The sequence below is a fragment of the Camelina sativa genome, chromosome 4 (assembly GCF_000633955.1).
Source record: "Camelina sativa cultivar DH55 chromosome 4, Cs, whole genome shotgun sequence".
In the NCBI taxonomy this organism is placed as follows: Eukaryota; Viridiplantae; Streptophyta; class Magnoliopsida; order Brassicales; family Brassicaceae; genus Camelina; species Camelina sativa.
Genome location: NC_025688.1, coordinates 2,255,091 through 2,279,883, shown reverse-complemented (window position 1 = coordinate 2,279,883; position 24,793 = coordinate 2,255,091). Strand labels below are relative to the sequence as shown.

Here is a 24,793-nt window from a genome sequence, read left to right as displayed (position 1 = left end):
ACAATGACTACACAAAGAGGGGAGCCAAGGACTGGTAACTCGGATTCCCTTGATTTGCCCTGATTCGAAACGAGCATTTACGGCATCCGGGAGAGGTTTGCGCGGATCAATAACAGTATACACCTTTGCAACTTCAATGTTAAGAAGTTTCTCTGTGTGGGGATGAAGGCACACCGGATGTCCAACAAGGCCAGCAATGTGTTCCAGTCCTTCCCTATTGAAGAATTCAAGCGGGACTCCATGGAAATCCAGCCATACTGGTACCATTAACAGCTCCGGCTTCTTAGGAACAACGTCCGGAGACCACTTCGCAACGAACATCGTCTGACCGTCCACTTGCCAGAGACACTGGCTAAGTATTTGTCTTCTATCATTCGGGCAAGGGACTTTAAATAAAAACGAATGCCCTTCAATTTTTGAGACAGATATCCCTACGTTGCTTGCTCCAAATCCCATTGACAATGGCGTGAACAGCACCTCTGGCGGGGGGCTCCTAATAGAATTGCCCTAGAATAAAGCTATCCCAAGCTTTCTTGTTCTTCTCTATGACAGAGTTTGGTATAGTGACACAAGCCTCACCTGAATCAAGGATAAACGGAGAGCCTTTCTTCTGAAGAGGAGAAGAGGTTTCCTTTACCAACGCTTTCCATGGCTGGTCGTCATGTGTGGTTGGGTTAATGGGCTCCTTAGACGGAAGTGAGGCCATGGTCTTTGTGGTCACTGCAGCAGGACGAGGGGTAATCTCCCCTATCTCTCTATCAGGTGCGCTTTGTGGGGTGACAACCTTTGCGGCTTCAGCCCGAGGAATTTGGAGATCTAGGGTTTTCCATTGCTGGTACAGAGATTTTCGGGTTTGGTAAGGTTGGGGTCGAAATCAAGCTTCGGTTGTTGGCTGAGTTTAACACTTGCTCAGGCAACACAACTGTGGGCAGCATAATTGCGGGGGAACTGACGGACACATCCCCGGCCAATTTTGGCGATTCAGGCAAAGATTGTCTTGGAGGGGAGGTAGCAAAGGTTGCGGATCCAATGGGAATGCTGCGAGAGGGCTTCTTTTTAGCCTTAGGTTTGCCCATGAGGGTGGAGGGTGAAAGAAGAGGATCGCACTTTGTCTTGGTATAATTTACCACACTAACTATTTCGAAACGCAAAATGATATATCATTCTTTTACCAACCAAAAATGCAAGAACAGTGTTTAACTGTTTATGACCATACATATTTTATAATACAACACAACAAAGCTAAAAACTATATTTTATGTATGTTCATGACCATACAGAAACTATGTTTTTCAACAAAACTAACATTGAAATTCAAGTTGTGCGTTTAACACAAACAAACAAACAACAACAACAAAAATTGAAAGGTAAAAATGGAATAGATATATACGGAAAGGCTACAACTGAATTTTGACATCAATCATAAAGAAAATTGTGATTAAAACAAAAGGCTAGAACAGAATAAAGAAATACACATTGCATTCTAACTAAATACACCAATCATTCGATAGAGTTCCAACTGCAAAGACTAGAGTTCCAACTGCAAAGACTAAGAGACCAAAAGATAGGCATTAGTGTTGTAAAAAGATTAAGGCAGAGAGTACAACAAGTTGTAAAAACTAACATAATAATCATACAAGTGTATGATGCAAATTTTGAGAATGTCAGTTAACATGTTTGTACCCATCACCAAGGATTGAGAACATAACACGAAACAAATCCATTCATGATTTAACTAAAATACCATCATAATCTGCACGAGTCTCAACTATGTTCATCTATTTCGTAAAACAAGAGAATTTATGACATTTTCAGTTAGTGTATAGATATAGTAAACACTCAAGCCAAGGGGTATAAATCATAGAATCTAACACAGAGTTCAGTAGAGTATAATGCAGAATTCCAAAATGTGGTTTCACATGCTTAGAACAATCACCAAGGGTTTAGAGCATAACGCAAAGCAAAGACACTAGAGATTTATATTATTACCATAATTCAGTTAGTGTATAGATATAGTAAATGCAGAATTCCATAATTTGGTTTCACATGCTTAGAACAATCACCAAGGGTGTAGAGAATAACGCAAAACAAAGACATTCGAGATTCAATAGTATTATTACCATAATGTGCAGTACTATCACAGACATTTAAAAATAAGTAACTACAGTAGATCCCAAGATGCATCTATTTCATTATATGAAAAAAGTTTTTTATACATATAAACACCAAAACAGAGATATTAAGTATTTTCAACACACGATATTATGTTTCAAAAGCCAAAGTAAAACAGAGATATTAAGTATTTTCAACACACAATATTATGTTTCAAAAGCCAAAGTAAAATCAACCTTTACTCAGTGGATGATGCAAAATCCTAGGATGTCATTCACATGTTTAAAACAATCACCAAAGTTTTAGAGCACAAGGCAAAAAAATACTTTCAAGGTTCAAGGAACACAAACACAATCTATATAAGTTAATCTACGAGAGACTCTACATCCACTATATAGAATAAGAGAGCTTATGATACACAAGCACTGAAACATAGAGAATAGTAAAATTAAAATACACAATGTGCTCATCTAGAAACGCAAGCAATTTTTATGATTTTCAAACTGAAAATAATACCTAGTCTCTCGAATTGGAATCTGTTCCCAACTGCGTCATCAGTTGATAAAAGCACCAGAAGCTACCACTTTGGAGTTCAGGATGTTGTATGTGTCTCTCACTTGTGATTTTCATATACTAATTACAAACAAGATTGGAAAGTACTTGAACAAAAATAAAAAGGTTTGAAAGCATATACCTATCAAAAGTCTTGACAATCTGAACACCGTAACTTGAGAAGCACATACCTGAAAGGAAAAGAAAAAAGAATTTGTTAGTCTTCATTTTATGTGAATGTATATACTTACCACGTTGGGCTAAACTTCTTTAAGCCGTACGTTGGTCCAAGTTCTGGTCATTTTTACCATCAAACAAGTCACAATCTTGTCTTAAGATTTCTTTAGTCCGCTCCATCCAAAATATCGCAACTCATTTCCTTACATGCATGCACTACCCTTCCAATGTCTTTTGACTCCTTTGTCTTATGGTTTTTCCAAGCGGATGGTACCAATCAGAACTCTTTGGTTCTTTTATGTCTTTGTCTTAGGAATCATTAAGCCACAAGGTCAGTCATTCATGTCTTATGGTTTTTACCAGCCGAGGGTACCAAACTTTGAGAACTCTTTGGTTCTTTCTTCATGTCTTATGGTTTTTACCAGCCGTGGGTACCAAACTTTGAGAACTCTTTCGTCCTTTTATGTCTGTCTTAAGAATCAGTAAGCCGTCATTCATGTCTTATGGTTTTTACCAGCCGAGGGTACCAAAACTTTGATAACTCTTTGGTTCTTTTATGTCATTCATGTCTGATGGTTTTTACCAGCCGAGGCTACCAAACTTTGAGAACTCTTTGGTTCTTTATTCATGTCTTATGGTTTTTACCAGCCGAGGGTACCAAACTTTGAGAACTCTTTGTTCCTTATTCACGTCTTATGGTTTTTACCAGCCGAGGGTACCAAAATTTGAGAACTCTTTGGTTCCTTATTCACGTCTTATGGTTTTTACCAGCCGAGGGTACCAAAATTTGAGAACTCTTTGGTTCCTTATTCACGTCTTATGGTTTTTACCAGCCGAGGGTACCAAAATTTGAGAACTCTTTGGTTCCTTATTCACGTCTTATGGTTTTTACCAGCCGAGGGTACCAAAATTTGAGAACTCTTTGGTTCCTTATTCACGTCTTATGGTTTTTACCAGCCGAGGGTACCAAAATTTGAGAACTCTTTGGTTCCTTATTCACGTCTTATGGTTTTTACCAGCCGAGGGTACCAAAATTTGAGAACTCTTTGGTTCCTTATTCACGTCTTATGGTTTTTACCAGCCGAGGGTACCAAAATTTGAGAACTCTTTGGTTCCTTATTCACGTCTTATGGTTTTTACCAGCCGAGGGTACCAAAATTTGAGAACTCTTTGGTTCCTTATTCACGTCTTATGGTTTTTACCAGCCGAGGGTACCAAAATTTAAGAACTCTTTGGTTCTTTATGTCATTCATGTCTTATGGTTTTTACCAACCGAGGGTACCAAAACTTTGAGAACTCTTTGGTTCTATGTCTTTTGTCTTAAGACTTATTTAGCCGTTGGATAATCCAACAAAACGCAACCTCTTTTCCAATTCCCAACATGCATGCACTACCAAGCCAACAGTTCAGGATTTTGCTCGGGACAATGTCCCCAAAATAGAATCTGACAGAACACTATTAGATTAGTGTCTGCCCATGATCTTTTTTGGGTTTTGAAAAAACAAAACCAAAACAAAAACATCAAAAACTAAAATCCCCGATGCATAAGAATCCGCAAAACAAGAAGCCAGAACCAAATAAAGGCTTTGAATTCTTTGTTAAAGAGAGGATCTTTCTTTGTAAATGGATCAAGAAAACAAAAACCAAAATTAAAATCTTGATTCCAAAACCACAATAATACAAAAGCCAATTGCTTAAATACAGGAAAAGTAAATCTGATCAGATCATGAACTCAATCAGTTGTACTGGTTCGATTTCAATCCTCAAAACAAAACTGAAAAACAAAAAACAAAAAAACACAAAAACAAAACGAGAGAGACAGAGTAATACCTCGACGAAGCGGAGACAAGCTTCCATGGGTTTAGATTCGAAACCCCTAAAACAAAAGTTAAATACAACAAAGGATTAGTAAGATTTCGAAACCCTAAACAAAATCACGAAGAGGAAGAAGAAACAAAACGGATTGAAATAGCTTCTTGCCCGAATCAAACCAAACAACCCTAGATCAGATCAGTAAAGTAAATCTAGAAACCCTAAAAAAAAAACAAAGAACACCAAGAGGATCAGAGGAGGAAGAACCCTAACCAAATCAATCACGAAGGAGACCAAGCCCAGCCGATTGTTGTAGTTTCGTTCTCAAATCAAACCAAAAACAAAACCCTAGATAAATCAATACAACATACATAAGAGCGATTACAAAATAAACTTATCAATCCTAGAAACAAATTCAAAATACAGAGAAATTGAAATACATACTACTAACCTTAATTTGAAACCAATCATCACGAAGGAGACGAAACCCAGCCGATTGTAATAGTTTCATGCCTGAATCAAACCAAAAACAAAAACCCTAGAAAGATCAACACAACATCTATAAGAGCGATTACAAAAAAAAAAACTTAACAATCCTAGAAACGATTACGCGATTCAGAATTGAATACATACTACTAACCTTAAGGCTAATTTGAAACCAATCTCCCCACGAATCGTCGAAGACTTCTTCTTCTTCTTCGAGAAAAAAAAAAAAAAAAAAAGAGAGAAAAATTTGGGGAAAAAGAAGAAGAAGCCCAGTCGATTGTAATGGTTTCGTGCCTGAATCAAATCAAAATCAAAACCCTAAATCAATATAAGATAAGAACGATTACACAAAAATTTATACAAATCCTGAAAACAAATTAGCGATACAGATTGAAATACATACTAATCATAAGATTACTCAACGTGAATCTCCTCATTAGTCGTCGAATCGACGCATTCTTCTTCATGCGAAAACCCCGAAGCGAGAAAAAAAAAATATTGGGAGAAAAAGAAAAATTAAAGCGATATCGATATGTATGTATGTATGTATATCGCCGACATAACGCGTTTCTTTAACGGTTATTTTTGTATATGGATCGACCGTTGATTCATCGTATATTTTAATCTAACGATTCTGCATTTTTCACGATTAATAATGATATAGTATTTCTTTTTAATAGTTGGCAATATAAACAACAAACACAAAACCAAAAGCATTTTTATCTTAAACCGATTTGTAGTTATCTCGATAGTTTAAATGGGTTATAATTATATAAAGAAGGCCCAATAAGGTCCATTAGTTTTAAATTAATATTATCATTTCATAAAAAATATATTTTTGATATTATTAATTTTTAATACTTCAAATAGGTTTTCTCATTTTGTAATTGAATTATTAGATACAATGCATGAACAACTTTGTTTTGAGAGATTTAAACATTCTATAATTCTTGTTTAAAACTTCTAAAAATATATTTCAAATGAAAGCTTGATCTAAGTATGCATATTTTGTAGCAAAGAGGTTTTTGGTTGAATAAATTTAACATTCATTCAAAAGAAGTGTAAGTAGTTAGATAACTTCATAATTAAGCTTCTCAATTATATACGATGAAACACTAATATTTTTTTTATCAAGAATTGCAGCTTGGCTAACTCTTTAATAGATATAATTAAGATATATATTTTTCTTTTAAGTTAGCTCTTCTATTTCTTGAATATAACTCCTAAATTTTCTTTTATAATAATTTCACTTAATTTTTTTTTTGACAACTTCTAAATATTAGAATATGAAAACCCCCTTCCTCTTTGTCTCTATATTTTTCTAACTAACATTCTACAGTTTAATTCAATTATCTTCCATTTGATAGTGAAGAAAACCCCAATCTTCATCATATATAAATTTTTTATCTTTTAGGACAAATTTTCATGAATGTTTCTATAATATTAAGAAATATATCGATTATTACTGCAACTCGTCAAACTATTGACAAAATTGTAACGCCTAAAACGATACATGGTTTATGCCAAGAGGAAGAAATGGCTCTTTGATTCACTTCTGATGCTCTTTTATCTTTTATGCATCTACTTTCTTGGGACATGTTCTAAGCCTCTCTAAATCTCTTATGTGAATATTAAAACTGTTTTTGGGATATATATATATATATATATATAGACATAAGATGTTACATATTCTTTTTAGTTTATGTTTGTTTGATTTTAATGATGATAGACATGTGGCACTCTCTCCACTGCTGATGTGTCACTCATATGGAGAGAGTTAGCCAACTTTTATAGTATAGATTATATGAAATAATTATAAATTTGTTATATAGAAAAACAACAATAATACGAAACATTATTTATGTTAACATGTATTATACTTATTTAAAGCCCTCCTTAATAAAAGAGGCTTAATCCCAGCATGAGCAAGAATGCCAAGAAGAAGAAGAGTAACCACCATTGTTATAGGTAGGCCTGGGCGTTATACCTGTACCCGATTACCCGAATTGTATCTGATCCGAAAAACTCGGATATGGATATGCACCGAACCGAAGACAATAACCGAACGGTTATTGATTTATCAATCCGTCGGACATCGGACCGGATCGGATAATAACCGAAACCCGAAGAACACCCGAACTCATCCGATCCCCATTTCCTTTTCTCTCTCGATCCTCCGAGATACATCGATCTCCACTTCCCTTATCTCTCGCGATCCATACACCGGTATGGTTGTATCCATGATCTTCTTCCCTTATCTCTCGTGATTCTCTACATATAAAGGCAAAACACTTTCCATGGAATCCCTAATACAGTTCTCGTCCCAGTCTTCTCCATCAAAGGCATCAAGAAATCGATATCGGTAAGTCTATGATTCATATTCTTTCTTAGTTATTCTATTATTCTTCTTTTTCTTTGAGAGGAATTCAAGTTGTAGTGAAATCTGTATTTTAGTTGCTTGATTTTATGTTTTAATTTGCTTGATTCCTTAACTCCTAAATTAGATTAGCTAATGGTTTGCTTGATCCCGAGTCTGAGTATTATAGTTCTCTGCTCTTGTTAGAAGTGAGTATTATAGTTCTCTTCTCCAGTTGGAAACAAAGTTATGATCCATATAAGTTTGTTTTTCAAGTTTAGATAGAAACAAAATTTTGAGTAGTGTGAATGATAAGTATGATCCGTATAAGTCTTATACTCAATCCCGATTCTTAGTAGTGAGTATTATTGTTTTCTTCTCTAGTTAGAAACAAAGTTCATATGCTTCGTATAAGTTGGTTTTCAAGTTAAGATAGAAACAAAATTTTGAGTAGTGTGAATGATAAGTATGATCCGTATAAGTCTTCTACTCAATCCCGATTCTTAGTAGTGAGTATTATTGTTCTCTTCTCTAGTTAGAAACAAAATTCATATGCTTCGTATAAGTTGGTTTATTAACTTGCATTCTTTTTCTTTTTAGATGGATTCCTCACCATTTCCAGACAACATTGCCAAGGAGAAAGATGACCCAAATTTGATACCTGAGAGTGGAAACAAAAGGAAAGATGGTCCAGCAGATGGTGGAGGCTCAATACAACCGGACCAACCAAAGACAAAGCCGAGTACAAGATCTACTGTTTGGGGACATTTCACAAGATTTGATGACAATGTTAACTGATGTAAGTGCAATTACTGCCACAAGTCTTACGGTTGTGATTCAAAGTCAGGGACTTCTCACCTGAAGGCTCATATGGAGAGCTGCAAGCATTTTCAAGCATGGAGGCAGAAACAATCATAGACTGTGATTAACAATCAGGGATAGCTTCAGAGTGGAAAAGTTATTGAAGAAGTGTTCAGGGAAGCTTCGAATGAGATGATTGTGCTGTCAGAGCTGCCACTTGCTTTCATTGAAAGCATCGGTTGGAAACATTTCTGCAACAAAGTCAATCTCTACAAACCACATTCCAGAAGAACAGCTACAAAGGACATTGTTAGAATGTATGTGGAGATGAAAGCATCTCTGAAAACTTGGATTGTTGCTAGTAAGCCAAGAGTCTCCTTGACAACTGACATATGGGTTGCTAAAGCAACAGGTGATAGTTACATGGTAATAACTGCACACTTCATTGATGTTTCTTGGCGATTGAGGAAGCTAATTATTGGGTTCAAGTATATTACAGATCACAAAGGAGCAACAATATCACGGTTTCTTCTTGACTGTTTGGCTGAGTGGGGCATAGAGAAGATTTTAACTGTGACAGTTGACAATGCAACTGCAAATACTTCTGCTTTGAAAAAATTTCAGGAGGCATTCAGCTTAAGGAACAGTGAAGCATTTGTTTTAAATGGAGAGAGAGTGTATGCATATGAGGTGTTGTGCGCACATACTCAATTTGATTGTTAGGGACGGGTTGCATGAATTGAGTGAGAATATGACAGCCATACGCAACACAGTTCAGTATGTGAGGTCTTCTACTAGTAGATGTGATTCGTTTGAACAAAAAGTTGTTTCAGGGAAGATGACTAGAGGGAGTTTACCGTTGGACATCAAAACAAGGTGGAATTCTACCTACTTAATGTTGTCAAGAGCTATTGATTTTAGAGTGGCATTTGATAGAATGGAGGCAGAAGACAAGATNCCCAAATTTGATACCTGAGAGTGGAAACAAAAGGAAAGATGGTCCAGCAGATGGTGGAGGCTCAATACAACCGGACCAACCAAAGACAAAGCCGAGTACAAGATCTACTGTTTGGGGACATTTCACAAGATTTGATGACAATGTTAACTGATGTAAGTGCAATTACTGCCACAAGTCTTACGGTTGTGATTCAAAGTCAGGGACTTCTCACCTGAAGGCTCATATGGAGAGCTGCAAGCATTTTCAAGCATGGAGGCAGAAACAATCATAGACTGTGATTAACAATCAGGGATAGCTTCAGAGTGGAAAAGTTATTGAAGAAGTGTTCAGGGAAGCTTCGAATGAGATGATTGTGCTGTCAGAGCTGCCACTTGCTTTCATTGAAAGCATCGGTTGGAAACATTTCTGCAACAAAGTCAATCTCTACAAACCACATTCTAGAAGAATAGCTACAAAGGACATTGTTAGAATGTATGTGGAGATGAAAGCATCTCTGAAAACTTGGATTGTTGCTAGTAAGCCACGAGTCTCCTTGACAACTGACATATGGGTTGCTAAAGCAACAGGTGATAGTTACATGGTAATAACTGCACACTTCATTGATGTTTCTTGGCGATTGAGGAAGCTAATTATTGGGTTCAAGTATATTACAGATCACAAAGGAGCAACAATATCACGGGTTCTTCTTGACTGTTTGGCTGAGTGGGGCATAGAGAAGATTTTAACTGTGACAATTGACAATGCAACTGCAAATACTTCTGCTTTGAAAAAATTTCAGGAGGCATTCAGCTTAAGGAACAATGAAGCATTTGTTTTAAATGGAGAATGCATATGAGGTGTTGTGCGCACATACTCAATTTGATTGTTAGGGACGGGTTGCATGAATTGAGTGAGAATGTGACAGCCATACGCAATGCAGTTCAGTATGTGAGGTCTTCTACTAGTAGATGTGATTCGTTTGAACAAAAAGTTGTTTCAGGGAAGATGACTAGAGGGAGTTTACCGTTGGACATCAAAACAAGGTGGAATTCTACCTACTTAATGTTGTCAAGAGCTATTGATTTTAGAGTGGCATTTGATAGAATGGAGGCAGAAGACAAGATGTACAATGACTACTTTAATGAGGTTGAGATTGAGAAAACAAAAATTGGACCGCCTACAAGAGCTGATTGGAATGTCGTAGAAAGGTTAGTTAGATTTCTAATCATTTTCTACAATTCTACTTTGGTTGTGTCTGCTTCAACTTCAGTTGCTTCTTATAAGTGTTATGGAGAGATAGTGACTATAGAGAGGAATTTGATGTCACTAAGCAATAGTATTGATAGTGAATTGAAATCAAAAGCCGATGTTATGTTGCTGAAGTTTGATAAGTGCTGGGATGGATTCAGAAACATCAATGTTTTTCTGATTGTTGCAAGTGTGTTTGATCCACGCAAGAAAATACAATTTGCTAAGATGTGCTTTGACAAGCTTTATGGGAAAGATACAACCGATTCTAAGGAGATGAGTGAATCAATCACAACCTTTTTGACATCCTTGTTTAAAGAGTATAGCAATCGGCTCCAGAAAGTACCAAGTGGTCAATCATCACAGTCTTCTACTCAGACATCGACTTCTCTTAGCCAAGGTGAGTCCACTGATTTAATGTCTGATAGTATGGGGTATGAGAGGATGGACTTCGTGTATAAGGAGTTGGTTGATGAGATTGGGGTTGATGATGGTAGGGATGAGTTGGATGTATATTTAAAGGAAAAAGTTGAAAATCCTAGAACTATTGTTGGATCAGAGTGGGATGTACTGTCTTGGTGGAGGCTCAATAGTGGTAGGTATCCTGTTTTGTCAGAAATAGCTAGGGATGTTCTTGCAATGCAGGTGTCATCAGTTGCATCTGAAAGTGCATTTAGTACTAGTGGGAGGGTCATAGAGCCACACAGAAGTTGTTTAACTCATTACAGGGTGGAAGTTTTGATATGCACACAGCAGTGGATGAAGAATGAGAATCACTTAGGTGAGAAAGGAGTTGTTATGAATACACAATTGCTTGTCGACATTGAACTGCTTGATAAACCTGAAAAAGGTATGGCCAAACCGACTTTATTCATTCTTAGTAGTTTTAATGGATAACACTTATCACTTACTATTTCTCTTTCTTTTCAGAGTTTAAATGTCAAGACTTAAACTAGAAGACTTGATGTAGGCTAAACCCATCCTTGAGGTCCTCGACAATGCATTACTTGAACTACTTTCAATTCTCTTTTATCTTTTTACTCATCTTTGTTCTTTTGGATGATGATTTACTTTGGTTTTAAACTCTTAGGATGTTCTTGTCTTGGTTTTTTACTTTTTTTGGATGTTATTGGCATGGTTTTCACATTTTTTGGTTGTTATTGACATGGTTTTAAACATTTGAGGATGTTATTAGCTTGTTTTATTTTCTAAGTCTCAGATTGTTCACATTTCCAAAGAACAATCGGGTATGAAATATCTTAAATATGTATCCGATTTATGAATATCCGACCCGAAGTCCGATCCGACATTTAATAAATTATCCGTATGGATATTAGAATCCATATCCATTTTACCCGATATCCGAATTGTCCGATCCGAACCCAATCCGACATCCGAACGTCAATGTTTAATAATCCATATAGATATTAGAATCTATATCCATTTTATCCGATACCCAAATTATCCGACCCGAAACCCGCTCCCTATGCCCACGGCTAGTTACAGAGGAGAGCTTCACGATCACCTTTCTATTTTTGATTTATGTTTGATAATGTTTACCTTAGTTTCTTTATTTAAAATGTTGTGACAAAAATAACATAAATCAAGATAACATTTTTTTTCGGGTTAGTATTATATGTTGTGATTAAAAAGACCGTATGATAAATCTTTGACTAGAATTTTATGTTGTAAATATATAGCAATAAAGTTATATTTGTTGTTGCGGAAAAAAATGATTTCATTGGCGAGAGAAAACTTAGAGACAAATTCCAAGATTTGATGATGATTCTACTGTATATGTTATGACTTTCATGCTACATATATGATATAGATACAGACAGTAGCGGACCCACATAGAGCTTGGGAAGGTCAATTGACCGGGTAAAACTTTGAGATAACGTTTTTTGCATGTAAAGTTGTGAAGTTTCAGTTGCATGGTTGGTCATTTTTCGCACTGTTGATCTCCCCAAACCAAGATCCGAATCTTCCACACTATACTATCAGTCATTTTTTTTATTTATGACCTGGGTAAAAAAATTTTCTGGGTTCACCACTGGATACAGACATACAGTATGTTTTAATTTGGTTTTTGGTTACAGCTTGAGTTTTTACATTTGTCTGAAGGTAGTCAAACCTATATGACATTGGCACGTTGGTTCCCTTTACATCTCTCCAAACATAAATGTTTCAAACTTTCAAGAGTCTTCTTTCTCTTTACCTCTCTTCAAACATATATATATATATATTTCATATTTGATTGTATTTTTGACATCAAGATCTCAGTAGTGAAGTGAAGGCTCTTTAACCGTCGCCAATTAAAAAGGATCACTAGACGCGTTTTAAAAGTCTTCATTAATGAGATCTAGAGGCGAAGGAGAGACGCTTAGAACCACATTTTCGACTAGATACATTTCAATCTAGAGAAAATTTCATAAATACTTGGTGTACTTTTATGGAATATTGCTGTCAATCTATAAACAAACTATTTTCTTGAGTGTAAAACATGAAAACGCACAAAAATGACCTAGTTTAAAAATGCCTGTTTCTATTACAATAGAGGCAATATCTTAAACTGTCATCTCCGAAGAACTCTTATTAAGCAAAGACAACACAAAACACAACGAGAACACAATGAAAACTGTCATACAAGAAGATTATACAACATTCAACAGAGAGAGAGATCAGAGTCTTTGTCTTTCATTCACACAGCTTTATTGAGACAATCCAAGAAAAACGGTAAAATGTGAATCCCTCACAGCTCTTTTATCTGCCACAGTTCGAAACAATCTGCATCAAGATGAGTAATTTTTATTAGTTTACAACCTTTTTTACAAACAAAAGATTCAGAGCCAAAACCAAAGAAGGTCTCATAGAAGAGAAGATACAAAAACACCAATCTTTCAGATCATTAGTATAAAAGCAAAGAGACAACAGAAAGCTACTGTTATACAGCCATTATTAACACATGATCTGAAAGCCTTTAACTCAATCGAAAACAAAAGGCATGTTGATAACAAAATGAAGAAAAAATAAAATCTACCTACCTATCTATTGATCAAAACTAACTAGCAATGCTAACAACTGACATCAAAGCTGTAAACTTTAAAGAGTTCCCCTGAAAGAGAATCACTGATTGCCATAACCATAAGCATGTGACCGATGAATCAAGATTCAAAAAGCCAGAACCATTTGTTCTCACTCTAATTACTATGTTGTATTGTTTATTCAGCTTTTGCTTATACAAACTGCAAAGGAATGGATTCATCTCAGACCAATCAATACACACACATCAGCCATTGCCAATAACTGGAACATTAAAGCTGTGTTTAACTCTGATTCACTACAAGAACTTGATTCAAGGATTCTAAATCCTAAATGATATACAACAAATCTTAATCTTTCATCCTGAAAACGTAACATTTTCTAAAGTTTGTTTTCCCCCAATCTTTCACAGAGAAGTCAAAATCGATTAGGATCAAAACCTATAAAAAGCATTCGAGAAGATTTGAGAAATTACCTAATGGCTCTCTCTATCTCTCTCAGTGAGACGGAGCAGGTTGTTTCTGGTGCGATGATTGAGTAGATGGTGCCATGAGTTTGCTATAGATCTGCTCACCGACGAGGTAAACGCAGAAGGCACCAACACCGATTCCGAGACCTGGAAGTGCGTGTCTCATTTGATTCGATAGCATCGGATGCTTCCTCCACTCATCCCTTCGCCTGAAAAATTCTCCGGTTGTTCCCAACGGTTTCGCCATTTTTTTTTCCTCCGGTCTTCGTCGTCGGTTTCTACGTTTTTTTCATTCTCTGTTTTCGCTTTGATGTGTTGTTTTTGTTGTTTTGACTAATGGGCCTTATTAAAAGCCCACAATATTAATGGGCTTAATGTTTTCGTTGGCCCTATATATATACTGGTTTCGCCGATGAACTGAGAGTTTTCATCATCTCTCCTCTCCGGCGAGATAAGTTAAAAAAACATGGCGATGCTTCAAGCGAATCTTGGCTTCATTACATCTCCGGCATTTCTATGTCCGAAGTTTGCAGTCAAACCGAGCTCAGTTTCTCTGGGCTTTAGCTATCGCTCCCAAGGCAATCTCTCTCATACTCTATTGTTTCCGAATGTTGCTTCAGTTCAAAAACTGGATCTTTCGAGAAGGGTTAGCAGAAGAGATGCTCAATCAATTTCAATCAGGTGTTCTTCGTCTACTGGATTTGATAATGTAAGTTCAGAATTTGTAATTAACTCAAAATTTTTGAAGCTTTTTGCTCTCTAGTTTAAGTTTTTTTTATTGTCTCTTTAGAGCAATACTGTTGTGAAGGAGAAGAGTGTCTCGGTGATTCTCTTAGCTGGAGGTCAAGGCAAGCGAATGAAAGCAAGTTTTTTTAATTCTTAGTCTCAAAGTTTCAAACTTTATGCTCAAGTTGTTTATATGGAATCTCATTTTTGCTAGCATTTGTTGGTTAATGTGAATAGATGAGTATGCCAAAGCAGTATATACCACTTTTGGGTCAGCCAATTGCTTTGTATAGGTAACATTTCGTACTTGCAAGTCAGTTACTGGTAAAGTCTTTCATGTGTTTGAATCTCTGTCTGAGAACTAATAACACTCTCATCTGATTGATGGAAGAATTGTAATTTGTTGTTTTCGATTTGGTCAAGTCTACTTGTTTATTAGTATTGTACCATTTAAAAGCATAAGAACGTATAGTTTTCTTGTTAAGAGATCTAACTTGCTTTTGTCTTTGTTAAATTTTATGTTTGATTGTTGAAGCTTTTTCACTTTTTCACGCATGCCTGAAGTGAAGGAAATTGTAGTTGTTTGTGATCCATTTTTCCGAGACATTTTTGAAGGTTTGGTCTCTCTTTCTCTCATTAGTTGTCTTTTTGATTGAGATATTCCAGAGATAACACTGAGCCTTTTTTTTTTTTTTGATCTTAAGAATATGAAGAATCTGTTGATGTTAATCTTAGATTTGCTCTTCCTGGGAAAGAAAGACAAGATTCTGTTTACAGTGGACTTCAGGTTCATACCTTCATTCCTTTGATGAACATATCCAATGAATCTTTTCCTTAAAAGAAATTATTATACGACAACTGTTTGTTCTACTTCATATAAGCTTCGAATTTAATATTTTCTCGCAGGAAATTGATGTGAACTCTGAGCTTGTGTGCATCCACGACTCTGCCAGACCGTTAGTGAATACTGAAGATGTCGAGAAGGTATGCTTATGAAAAGTAGCGAAAGATTAAGGAGAATGAAACAAATTTCTTGAAGTCCCTTTAGAATTTTATTGAACTGTTTTGTTTCATTGAAGGTACTTAAAGATGGTTGTGCGGTTGGAGCAGCCGTACTTGGTGTTCCTGCTAAAGCTACAATCAAAGAGGTACGAAGTCTTCAATTTATTTGGCCAAAATCTAGTGTTAGTTTCTTTCGGTCATATTCTCAATTTCGATATTAGACTTGTTCCATTGTGATATGCAGGTCAACTCTGAATCGCTTGTGGTGAAAACTCTCGACAGAAAAACCCTTTGGGAAATGCAGACACCACAGGTTTTACATTATTTTTCATTCTTTGCTGATTGGTTTTTGGTTTCAAACCAACTTCAATGTATCTTTTTTCGCTAGGTGATCAAACCTGAGCTATTGAAGAGAGGTTTCGAGCTTGTGAAAAGGTGTGTGTACCTTAAACTGATTGAGGTCTGGATTAAAATACAAAAATGACTGCTTAATATTTGTGTTCTATATCTAAAACAGAGAAGGGCTAGAGGTAACAGATGATGTTTCGATTGTTGAATACCTCAAGCATCCAGTTTATGTCACTCAAGGATCTTATACAAACATCAAGGTAAACAAACACTATAACTTACGTTTTCTTTTTTTACAACTATGGATCTTATTTATTGCTAAAATTGTCTCCTCCATTGCAGGTTACAACACCTGATGATTTACTGCTCGCTGAGAGAATCTTGAGCGAGGACTCATCATGAGGTATCATTAGAGGATTCTTTTTATGTTTATTAATTTTATGACAGGAAAATATTCATAAACCTTGTAGAGTTCACTCAATGTTCATGAATGATCACATAGCTTAATATGGTAAAGAAAGACAAGATTCTTCTATTTTACGGTTTGGCTCTTCAGTTGTTGTATCAGTTTCGGTTGATGGGCATGTGTTATATAATATGTAAAGCCCGAATGTTATATGGGCTATTTTGTATGTTGTTAATGAGAAAAACAAAATCTAGCAGATAGGTTAAAAGTAGTAGTATATATATGGATGTAATTAACCTAGGTAAAAAGTTTAAGGAGAATGAGAGAGGTTAAGCAAAGTGGCTGGCCAAGATCTTCTAATGTGACTCTCTCTTTCTCATAAAAGAAAACAAAAAATTGCACTAATCAGAAAATATATTCAGCAGCTTAATGATGTTTGAATCTCCAAGCAAGAAGAGATGGAACGTGGCATCAACCGCTTCATCTTACAGAGAGACAATTGTAAGCGGAAGATACAGTAAGAGTTGTAGAGAACAGAAGCAACAACAACGAAGAGAAAGAGTCTTGTCTAAGTCGTCTAAGTGGAAGGTTTTGTTGATGAAGCTTAAGCTGTTGCCTTCTCCTCGTTCTTCTTCCGCTAAGGTCGTGGCTTATGACCCTTACGATTACTATTTGAATTTTGATCAAGGGCCAGGGTGGCACGACCACGATGAACCTGAGAATCTTTCTAGGTCTTTCTCTTATCGCTTCGCTGATCCCACTCGGATCTGATCTGAGCAACACGCTTGCTATCTTGTATAATGTTTCTTACTTTTTTCTTTGTATACTTTGTTTTTCAATGATGAGATCATGTATAGGTCCATTAAAGAAAACGTAGAAATCGTATATTCTACAAAAATAGTTGTCGTAACTCTTTCTGAATGGTAAAGAAAGTACAATATTTCTACTACGTACGAACGTGTCATAGAAAGGAGACATTAAACTAATGCATGAATAAAAAAACAAACCTGAGGCAAAGTTTACATGAAATTATAAACGATGGCTATACAAATACATTCACGTGTGACAAAGAAGTAATAATAGATGAGAATGAGGAACCCTAATAAAATGGAAAACCACAAGGTAAAAGCTTCTTTGGGTGCTGAGTTTTCTAGTCAACAATTCAATAATACGTGAGATTGTAAACAAATATGTATTGTTTATAGGGGATTCATAGATAGGGAAACGATAAATGAGCTTTTTTTTTCACCAGCCTAAGTATCAAATAAAATAGTATTGTAAAATCTGTGTAAAAAAGAATGGGGCTTACCCTTATGAGACACAATCGTCTCTTTATATAATAGATAGATCTCTTATTATACATTATATGAATGAGTCCAGCGTTAGGGATATTGGAAACCCGGAGAACAATTAAGGTCGAATTGGGAACTGCTTCCCATCAATCTTCGGATCCTGCTTTGGTGAAATTAAAGAATTGGTTCAGCTGGGAAAAGCAGTGGTCGATGGATCTGTTCAAAGTTGGTTTCGACTTTTGAATTTAGGATATGGTGTAAGAGAAAAAGGCTCAGTCCTAGCTTGGACAAAATGTCGTCCCTTGTGGAAAGTAGCCAGATGCATGAGGAAGTAGGGTAACCAATGGTATCGTAGTCCGTAGAGAGCTTCATGTTCATCTTCGTATTTTGAGTTGTGAATGAAAATGGTTAGCCTAGCATAAAAATGGTTGGCCTAGCATAAAGTCCCTTTAGAATTTATTGCACTGTTGTGTTTCGTTAAAGGTCCTTAACAATAGTTCTTGTTTTGAGAAATGAAAACAAAAACTTGAAAACTATTGCTCAAGCTTAACCTATTGGTCGATTCTTTATTTCATAGTAACATTTTTGAAGTTTTATAAGATAGATAACAAAAATGGAGTTGTTGAAACCCCATAGGATAGGAACTTTACAGTAAATAAATTAAAACTGTCCTTTGACATAATATCATTATCGAATAGAAAAACTATGTGGAAGTGGAAGAACATATGCTAAATTAGAGCTTGAGGGAACAATTTTGTTATCACGATTTGAGAAACTTAGTTTCATCTTCTAATGTTGTTACCTTCTGCTTTCCTTGGCTTAGCACATCCATTAAACAGAGAGAATCGACTCTTCTGATTTCTCCGGGAACGAACAGGAGTTCCCTTAACCTGTTTCGACTAATCAAATCCGCAAAACAAAAATAAATGAGAAAAAAAAATTAAACATCGGAAAGAAGGAATCGATTCGAGTTGTTAACACAAACCTTGCTTCGTCTCTGAGTCTTGTTTGTGTTCCAACAAAATAATATATTACAACCAACTCTTCCTGATCCTGATTCGTATCCTCCTCTACACAACCAAAGCCAAAATGTTCATGATATTATTATGACAATACAAGATCTTATTTGGTTTTCTTTTGACAGTTTAAATCGAAAAGGATCAGAGTGAGGAAACTTACAGATTGTCTTTGTTGTTTCCGAAGTTAGTATTATGAAGTAAGCTTGGGGAAAGAGGACAGTTCTCTCCTCTTTTACCGGTTAGATTCTCCTGAAGCTCACCATTGTCGCCGATTCTCAAAAGCTTAACTTCATTGTTTAAATCATCTACCCAATGGTGTGGGGTTAGTCCAGAAGAAGAAATAGCAGAACCTACATTAGGTTGTTGGCGATAAGTGTCTTCTTCTTGAGGTAGAATCTGATTCCTTTCGGGTTTTACCCGTATTATTGATCCAGGTGTGTCTTTATCAGCAGTTTGTAACCATGCGGTTTCTAATCTTTGTTCTCGGATGATCGATTCTATCCTTTGCATTGGGAGTTTTGATCTGCTTTCCTCGCTGCTACCAACTTCAGCATCTGATTCAGCATTTAAACCAGCGATGCTGCTATTTAGATGCCCACTTTTGTTTGTCATTTCTTGTTTCCGGGTTTGGTGAGGGACCACGAGTAACTCGGTTTCAGGCAAGAGGATTATCCTGACCTCTACGCTTCGCCTTAGTACCATTTCGATCGAGTTTGTAATACTGCTTAGAAACCTTTCAGCTCTCAATTTGATATCGGTTTCCCCAAACGCGATATAAGCAACTAGAATACCTGCAAAGCATATCCATCTTTTTAAGGATGCAAAAATTTTAAAAGTGAAAAGATATATAAACTCTTTGGATTTTTACCTTCAACTTCACTGATCGATATAAGTTTCCCATGAGTATAGAGCAGCTGCCTCAATGTCTTGGAATGACATCTTTCTATACATTTTCTCCATATATCGTTAAGTTTCTCTGAACTTCTTTGATTAAGCATCATGGTGCTTGCGATGCTATTGTCATGTGAGGCGATGGAAGCTTCGCTCTCTATAATCTCGCTAGATGACGAGGATTTATAGCAGTTGTTATCGATAACCCTGGAGAATGCTTTCGCTTCATGGGAAGGATTCCCGTTCCTTCTTATAACCGAAGCTGGGGATGCTGACTTACTAAAGTGAAGCCCTCCGATTCTCTGTTTGTAAGCCATCACTTCCCTAGAAATGCTTGACGCATCGTCGGTTGCTCTAGAGCTTTGCCTTCTACTACTTCCTGTATGTGTGGTGCCAGGAGAAGGCATTGACCCAAGCTGTAGCAAAGTTGCTGTGAACCATGTTGAACGGTCATTAGAAACTCTAAGCTGCTTCTCCGCCTCAGAAAGAAGTTTCAAAGCATGCTTTAGTCCCTCCATATCCGCTTCAGTCACTACAAAAACAAAGCAAAGGATTTTGCCAAAATCAGAAAAAGTGGTTAAAGACTCATAATAAAGAGTAGTATTGCTCTCACAAGATTAATTGGATTAAGGGTGTGAGAAAAAATGGAATGGGCAAATGATCTAAACAAGCTAACAGATCATAACGCATCAAAAAGCTAATATTTTAGCACAGATGACCACTACGGATTTCAAATACGTTGCTGGATGGAACTTACAGTTTCGTCCATCAAGGAAGGCGTTGCTGTATTTTTCATCTACGACCTTGTATGTACCAGCAATTATATCCATGATAAGACTGGCGAGTTGAGACATCAAGACTATTGGGTCAGCTCCAAGATCCAACAACTCTCTAGCTCGCTTTACGGTCTCTGCGGTGTCAGAAGACAATGCTAATTCCAAGAGTTCCAACAATTTTTCATCTGAAACAACACCCACCTGCACAAAAACATGTTGCCACATTTTTTCACATTAATTAAATTTACTTTTTTTTCCAATGCACGGTTACATAGAAGAATTAGAAAGACTTACGAGCTCGTTTACGAGAGCAGTGGTAATGCGTTTTCCCAGCAAACTCAGCTGCTCCAACATTGTTTCAGCATCCCGAAGTGAGCCATCCGCGTTCATAGCAATCAGGTCCAACGCATGCAAGTCTACATCAAGATTTTCGTCTGAAGCAATTTTCTTTAGTCTCACTACTATGTCAGAATCTTTGAGTTTATCAAAGAGGAACTTCTGGCACCTTGACTGAATGGTCCGAGGAACATTGTCAAGGTCAGTCGTTATAAATATGAAGACAACTTTCTGCAGAAGGTTCTCAAGAAACTTAACAAAAGACAGCCACGTCTTCGATGGTAGCAAATGACACTCGTCTATCACAAAAACCTTGTACGTTAAGGAATTCCGTGGAAGTATCGTCGGTAGGTTTTTTATAAGGTACCTTACCTTATCAGCTCCCTTCTTATTAGCTCCATCAAGTTCCCAAAAATCCTTACTTTTCCCAGACATGAAATCATTGCACTCTTTACAGTATCCACAAGGCTTCAATTCTTCAGTGGCCACACAATTCAGGGCGGCTGAAAAAATTCTTGCGGTTGATGTTTTACCAGTTCCTCTAGGACCCTGGAAAAGATAAACAGGAGCGATCCTACTCCTTTTCACAGCGTTCATTAATGATTGAACCACTATACTCTGTCCAATCAATTCCTCAAAAAACATTGGTCTGTACTTTTGGCTGAAGCTTCGGATTGTTTCCGGTGTACTTCCTTCTTCTCCTTCTTCATCTAACGCAACAGCCTCCAAACCATCTTGACTTCTATAACTAGTAGACCACCTCCTCCCGTCTAATCTACTCTGAGCCTCTAAATCAAGCTCTCCGTAATTGGTAGAAAGCTCGTCATCACTAAGCCCGGTTCCTAAAGAAGACCCTCCTCTACCATCACCGCCGTACGTGAGTAAAGGTAAAACACCTTGTGCACTTCTGGAAGCAATTTTTTGTTTACTATACCCTCCAGAAGAATTTCTATTATGCCTACGATACACAGATTGACTCCCACACAAAATGCTACTTCCGGTTCTTCTCAAAGTATCCGAAAATGATGGAGAGCAGCAACTTCTGCATCCACCTCTATGTTTCATCGCCTTCTTCGTCCAGTAACACGGAATGCCGCAACCTTGCCTCCCTGGTAAATCCAGGTTATCATCCAACTCATCGTCACCATCATTCAGCGAAGTCGTGGTACCATCCCAAGATCCAACAGTGCTAGGATTACGAACAGCATACATATTGTACGAGCTAGTAGATAAAGCCGGTGTGCTATTATAAGTACAAGAAGAATCCTCTATTCTATTAGATGTCAACAATTTAGAAGAAGAACGTGACCAGTTCTTATGCTGAAGCTTCAAAAGCAAAGGAGACGCACCAGTCACCTTGCTCAAATCCTCCTCTGTATCATCAGATAACTCAGCAGAATCTCCTCTCCTTACAGCTAAACCAGATCCAGGATTACATTTTCTAGTAGAAACAATATCATCTCTAGGTTGATGATACTTCGACAAAAAATCCAAACGAGACGAGCTAGTTTTTTTCTTACTCTTCTTCTTCTTCTTGCTACAACCAACATTACTCTTCCTCACCTTAGACAAACCTTGTGAGGCTAGACTCGTATCTCTACACCTAAAACCCACTCCAAGATATGAATCACTCTTGGAATCACCACCGTTCCTAGCATCACTCACATCATCATCATTGACACTAGCTTGTGTCCACGAAGAAGCCTCTTCTTCTTCTTCCTTAACATGATTCTTATTAGCTAATCCACTTTTCTCACTAGAAGATTTCTGAGTTTTCCAGTTATACAAGAACACCTTCTTCTCTTTACCACGATTAGTACTGCTACTCTCTCCTCGAATCGGGAACTGACTCGAACTCCCAGCGTTTCTGCTACTCGCCGCCGGAAGGTCCAAAACGGCGACGGATCTCGAGGAATCGAGAGGAGATTTCCAGGAGGAAGTAGTGCCTGGATCGCGTAAAACACGGCCAGCTTTTCTGATTTGAGTCAGCTCCTTCTTCATCAGATGCAATTTACTCAGATCCGATACTCTCGAACCTGACATTTTTTTTTCCCTCCTCCTTCTCTCAGCTTCGCGTTTCCAGTGCCATTATTTCAAAAACAAAATGTGGAAATGCTTCAAGCAAATAAGAAGATAAAAGAATCAGAACAACGCCATGGAAACGAATCGTAAAACAGTAGATCCAGGATTCAAAACTAAGAAAAATCGAAGAAAACACTAAGAGGAAGAAGCAAAGAGAAATAGAAGCTACTTGTTTATTTCTTCCAGAGAGAGAGTTCGCCGGAGCTCTACGGTTTAGGGATGATTATAAATACATGGCCGGCGGTGGAACAAAAAGAATGATGAAATCTCGGAACTGACCTGTGACTGCGATGGAGAGAGCATGAAGGAAAGCGAGAGAGAGAGAGAAAGAGAGAGAGAGAGAATAATATTTTCAATTTAAAAATGGAATTGATTTTTATTATTTTTGTGGGTAAGAAAAGTGAAAAGTGAAAACTGTGAAAAACACTCCCGGAGAAAGTGTGGATTCAATCAGCTATGGCTCGGGTCTCGTCAAAGCCTTGTCTAGTGTGACTCTGTTTTCGTGTGCGTCAATGTATGTATTTTTTTGTTGTTTGTTGTTATTAAAGCTGTTTTTTACTAAAAGAAATGTGTCAGTAATAATTTTGATAAATTTAGTAAGGAAAAAAAACAAGATAAATTTAGTTTAAACGAAGGAAACAACTAAAAAAATGATGAATAGGGAACAGTTTGATGTTATTAATGAAAATGATTATAATTTCATTTATAAATGGTAAGTTGAAAAAAGGGTAAGAACAAAGAAAGGTTACCTTAATGTAAGGAATAATTTATACATTAAGGTAAATTTTCAACTAGACTAATTTCTTTAATGCTTTTCAAATTTCTATTCAAACTCAATAAGCGTTATATCCTTATTCTACGGGTTATGTTGAATAAATTTTCATAATACAATAATTAAATAAAGAATATATAGATTCATTGTGTAATAACTGTTAACATTTATAATTTGAATTTTATGTTGTTTTCTTTTTAAAAAATATTGGTGTGGTATGTGAATGAACCATTTATGATTATCATAACTAGGACTAGGAGAATAAAAATAATTATCCAAAAAAAATAATACAACAACGATGAGAATAAATTAGGTTGTTGAATGTTAGTAGCTTTTATGACTATATATAGTCATAGATAGTGTTTGTTGAATAATTACTTCTTCTTTTTTTCGTGACGTGCGTTTTGCTTTTATAGGGTATCATCTTATGTACTGATGTCATACTATTTTTCTATTGCTCTTATATTATTATCAAATTTTAGTTGTATTTTAAGGAACATTAGCATGAAAAATATGATATATTTGGATATCAGCACTTTAGTTTTCTGTTTCAGTTTCAATAGAATATATATATATATATATATATATATATATATATATTTTTATTATTATCAAAGAGATATTATCATTCCGTTAAATAGAAAGTAACATACAAGGCAAGTATTGACTAAAATACAACATAGAGTAAGAAAAACCAAAGCATATAGTAATAAAAGTACAAGGATAGATAGGAGCATTCGATGTGAAGAGCTTGAGAGCTATGAACCACATGCTAGAAAGCAGCATGGAACTTGTGAGGTCAAGGCAAACCGATGCAGACTCCATAAACAAGTCAAAGGAGTAGAAATCCATTGTCTTGAATCTTTGAAGACTTGGCGGAGATGAGAATGGTAAAGCTGTATTGCCAAAGGGTCGAGCAGGGGAGCTGTGGCTCTGATAACCGGTTACTACAGAGGTAGTTGTTGGTCTACGGTTGATAGAGCAGGACTTGATGAGGTTGTGGTAACCACTCCTCCTTGGACTGAGGGTCATAATGCCACTAGTCTTCAAGATTATATGCAGGACTTCAACAATTAGTTGGTTTGCGGTTTAAAGATCTTTGAGATTTGGTGAGGTATAGGTAGAGAGTTGGTGAAACATCGGTAACCCCC

At 36.5% G+C, this 24,793-nt stretch overlaps 5 protein-coding genes and 2 long non-coding RNA genes across 7 annotated transcripts; 3 read left to right on the top strand and 4 right to left on the bottom strand.

The window, feature by feature from the left end:
• Positions 1,245–3,410, bottom strand: LOC109132648. The gene is made up of 2 exons (XR_002037642.1): positions 2,629–3,410; positions 1,245–1,549 (listed from the first exon to the last, which is right to left on the bottom strand). It is a non-coding gene; the product is annotated as an uncharacterized LOC109132648 (long non-coding RNA).
• LOC104779593 lies at positions 4,078–5,652 on the bottom strand. The gene is made up of 6 exons (XR_766503.1): positions 5,543–5,652; positions 5,294–5,433; positions 5,105–5,166; positions 4,927–5,001; positions 4,672–4,717; positions 4,078–4,285 (listed from the first exon to the last, which is right to left on the bottom strand). It is a non-coding gene; the product is annotated as an uncharacterized LOC104779593 (long non-coding RNA).
• On the top strand, positions 10,086–11,378 carry LOC104783467 (zinc finger BED domain-containing protein RICESLEEPER 2-like). Its single transcript, XM_010508621.1, has one exon. The coding sequence runs from the start codon at positions 10,086–10,088 to the stop codon at positions 11,376–11,378; it is 1,293 nt and encodes a 430-aa protein (XP_010506923.1).
• LOC104779592 (NADH dehydrogenase [ubiquinone] 1 beta subcomplex subunit 3-A) lies at positions 12,977–14,287 on the bottom strand. Its single transcript, XM_019244454.1, has 2 exons — positions 13,999–14,287; positions 12,977–13,268 (listed from the first exon to the last, which is right to left on the bottom strand). The coding sequence occupies exon 1, from the start codon at positions 14,237–14,239 to the stop codon at positions 14,021–14,023; it is 219 nt and encodes a 72-aa protein (XP_019099999.1). The 5' UTR covers positions 14,240–14,287; the 3' UTR covers positions 12,977–13,268; positions 13,999–14,020.
• Positions 14,412–16,635, top strand: LOC104779591 (2-C-methyl-D-erythritol 4-phosphate cytidylyltransferase, chloroplastic). Its single transcript, XM_010503963.2, has 11 exons — positions 14,412–14,701; positions 14,783–14,854; positions 14,956–15,011; positions 15,254–15,333; positions 15,423–15,505; positions 15,625–15,702; positions 15,798–15,866; positions 15,965–16,033; positions 16,109–16,155; positions 16,238–16,328; positions 16,411–16,635. Exons 1-11 carry the CDS (start codon positions 14,459–14,461, stop codon positions 16,468–16,470), a joined length of 948 nt encoding a protein of 315 aa, XP_010502265.1. The 5' UTR covers positions 14,412–14,458; the 3' UTR covers positions 16,471–16,635.
• On the top strand, positions 16,723–17,349 carry LOC104779590. Its single transcript, XM_010503961.2, has one exon. The coding sequence runs from the start codon at positions 16,904–16,906 to the stop codon at positions 17,243–17,245; it is 342 nt and encodes a 113-aa protein (XP_010502263.1). The 5' UTR covers positions 16,723–16,903; the 3' UTR covers positions 17,246–17,349.
• Positions 18,303–23,215, bottom strand: LOC104779589 (protein STICHEL). Its single transcript, XM_010503960.2, has 7 exons — positions 23,040–23,215; positions 20,747–22,903; positions 20,434–20,653; positions 19,654–20,208; positions 18,946–19,576; positions 18,752–18,836; positions 18,303–18,665 (listed from the first exon to the last, which is right to left on the bottom strand). The coding sequence occupies exons 2-7, from the start codon at positions 22,829–22,831 to the stop codon at positions 18,549–18,551; spliced, it is 3,693 nt and encodes a 1,230-aa protein (XP_010502262.1). The 5' UTR covers positions 22,832–22,903; positions 23,040–23,215; the 3' UTR covers positions 18,303–18,548.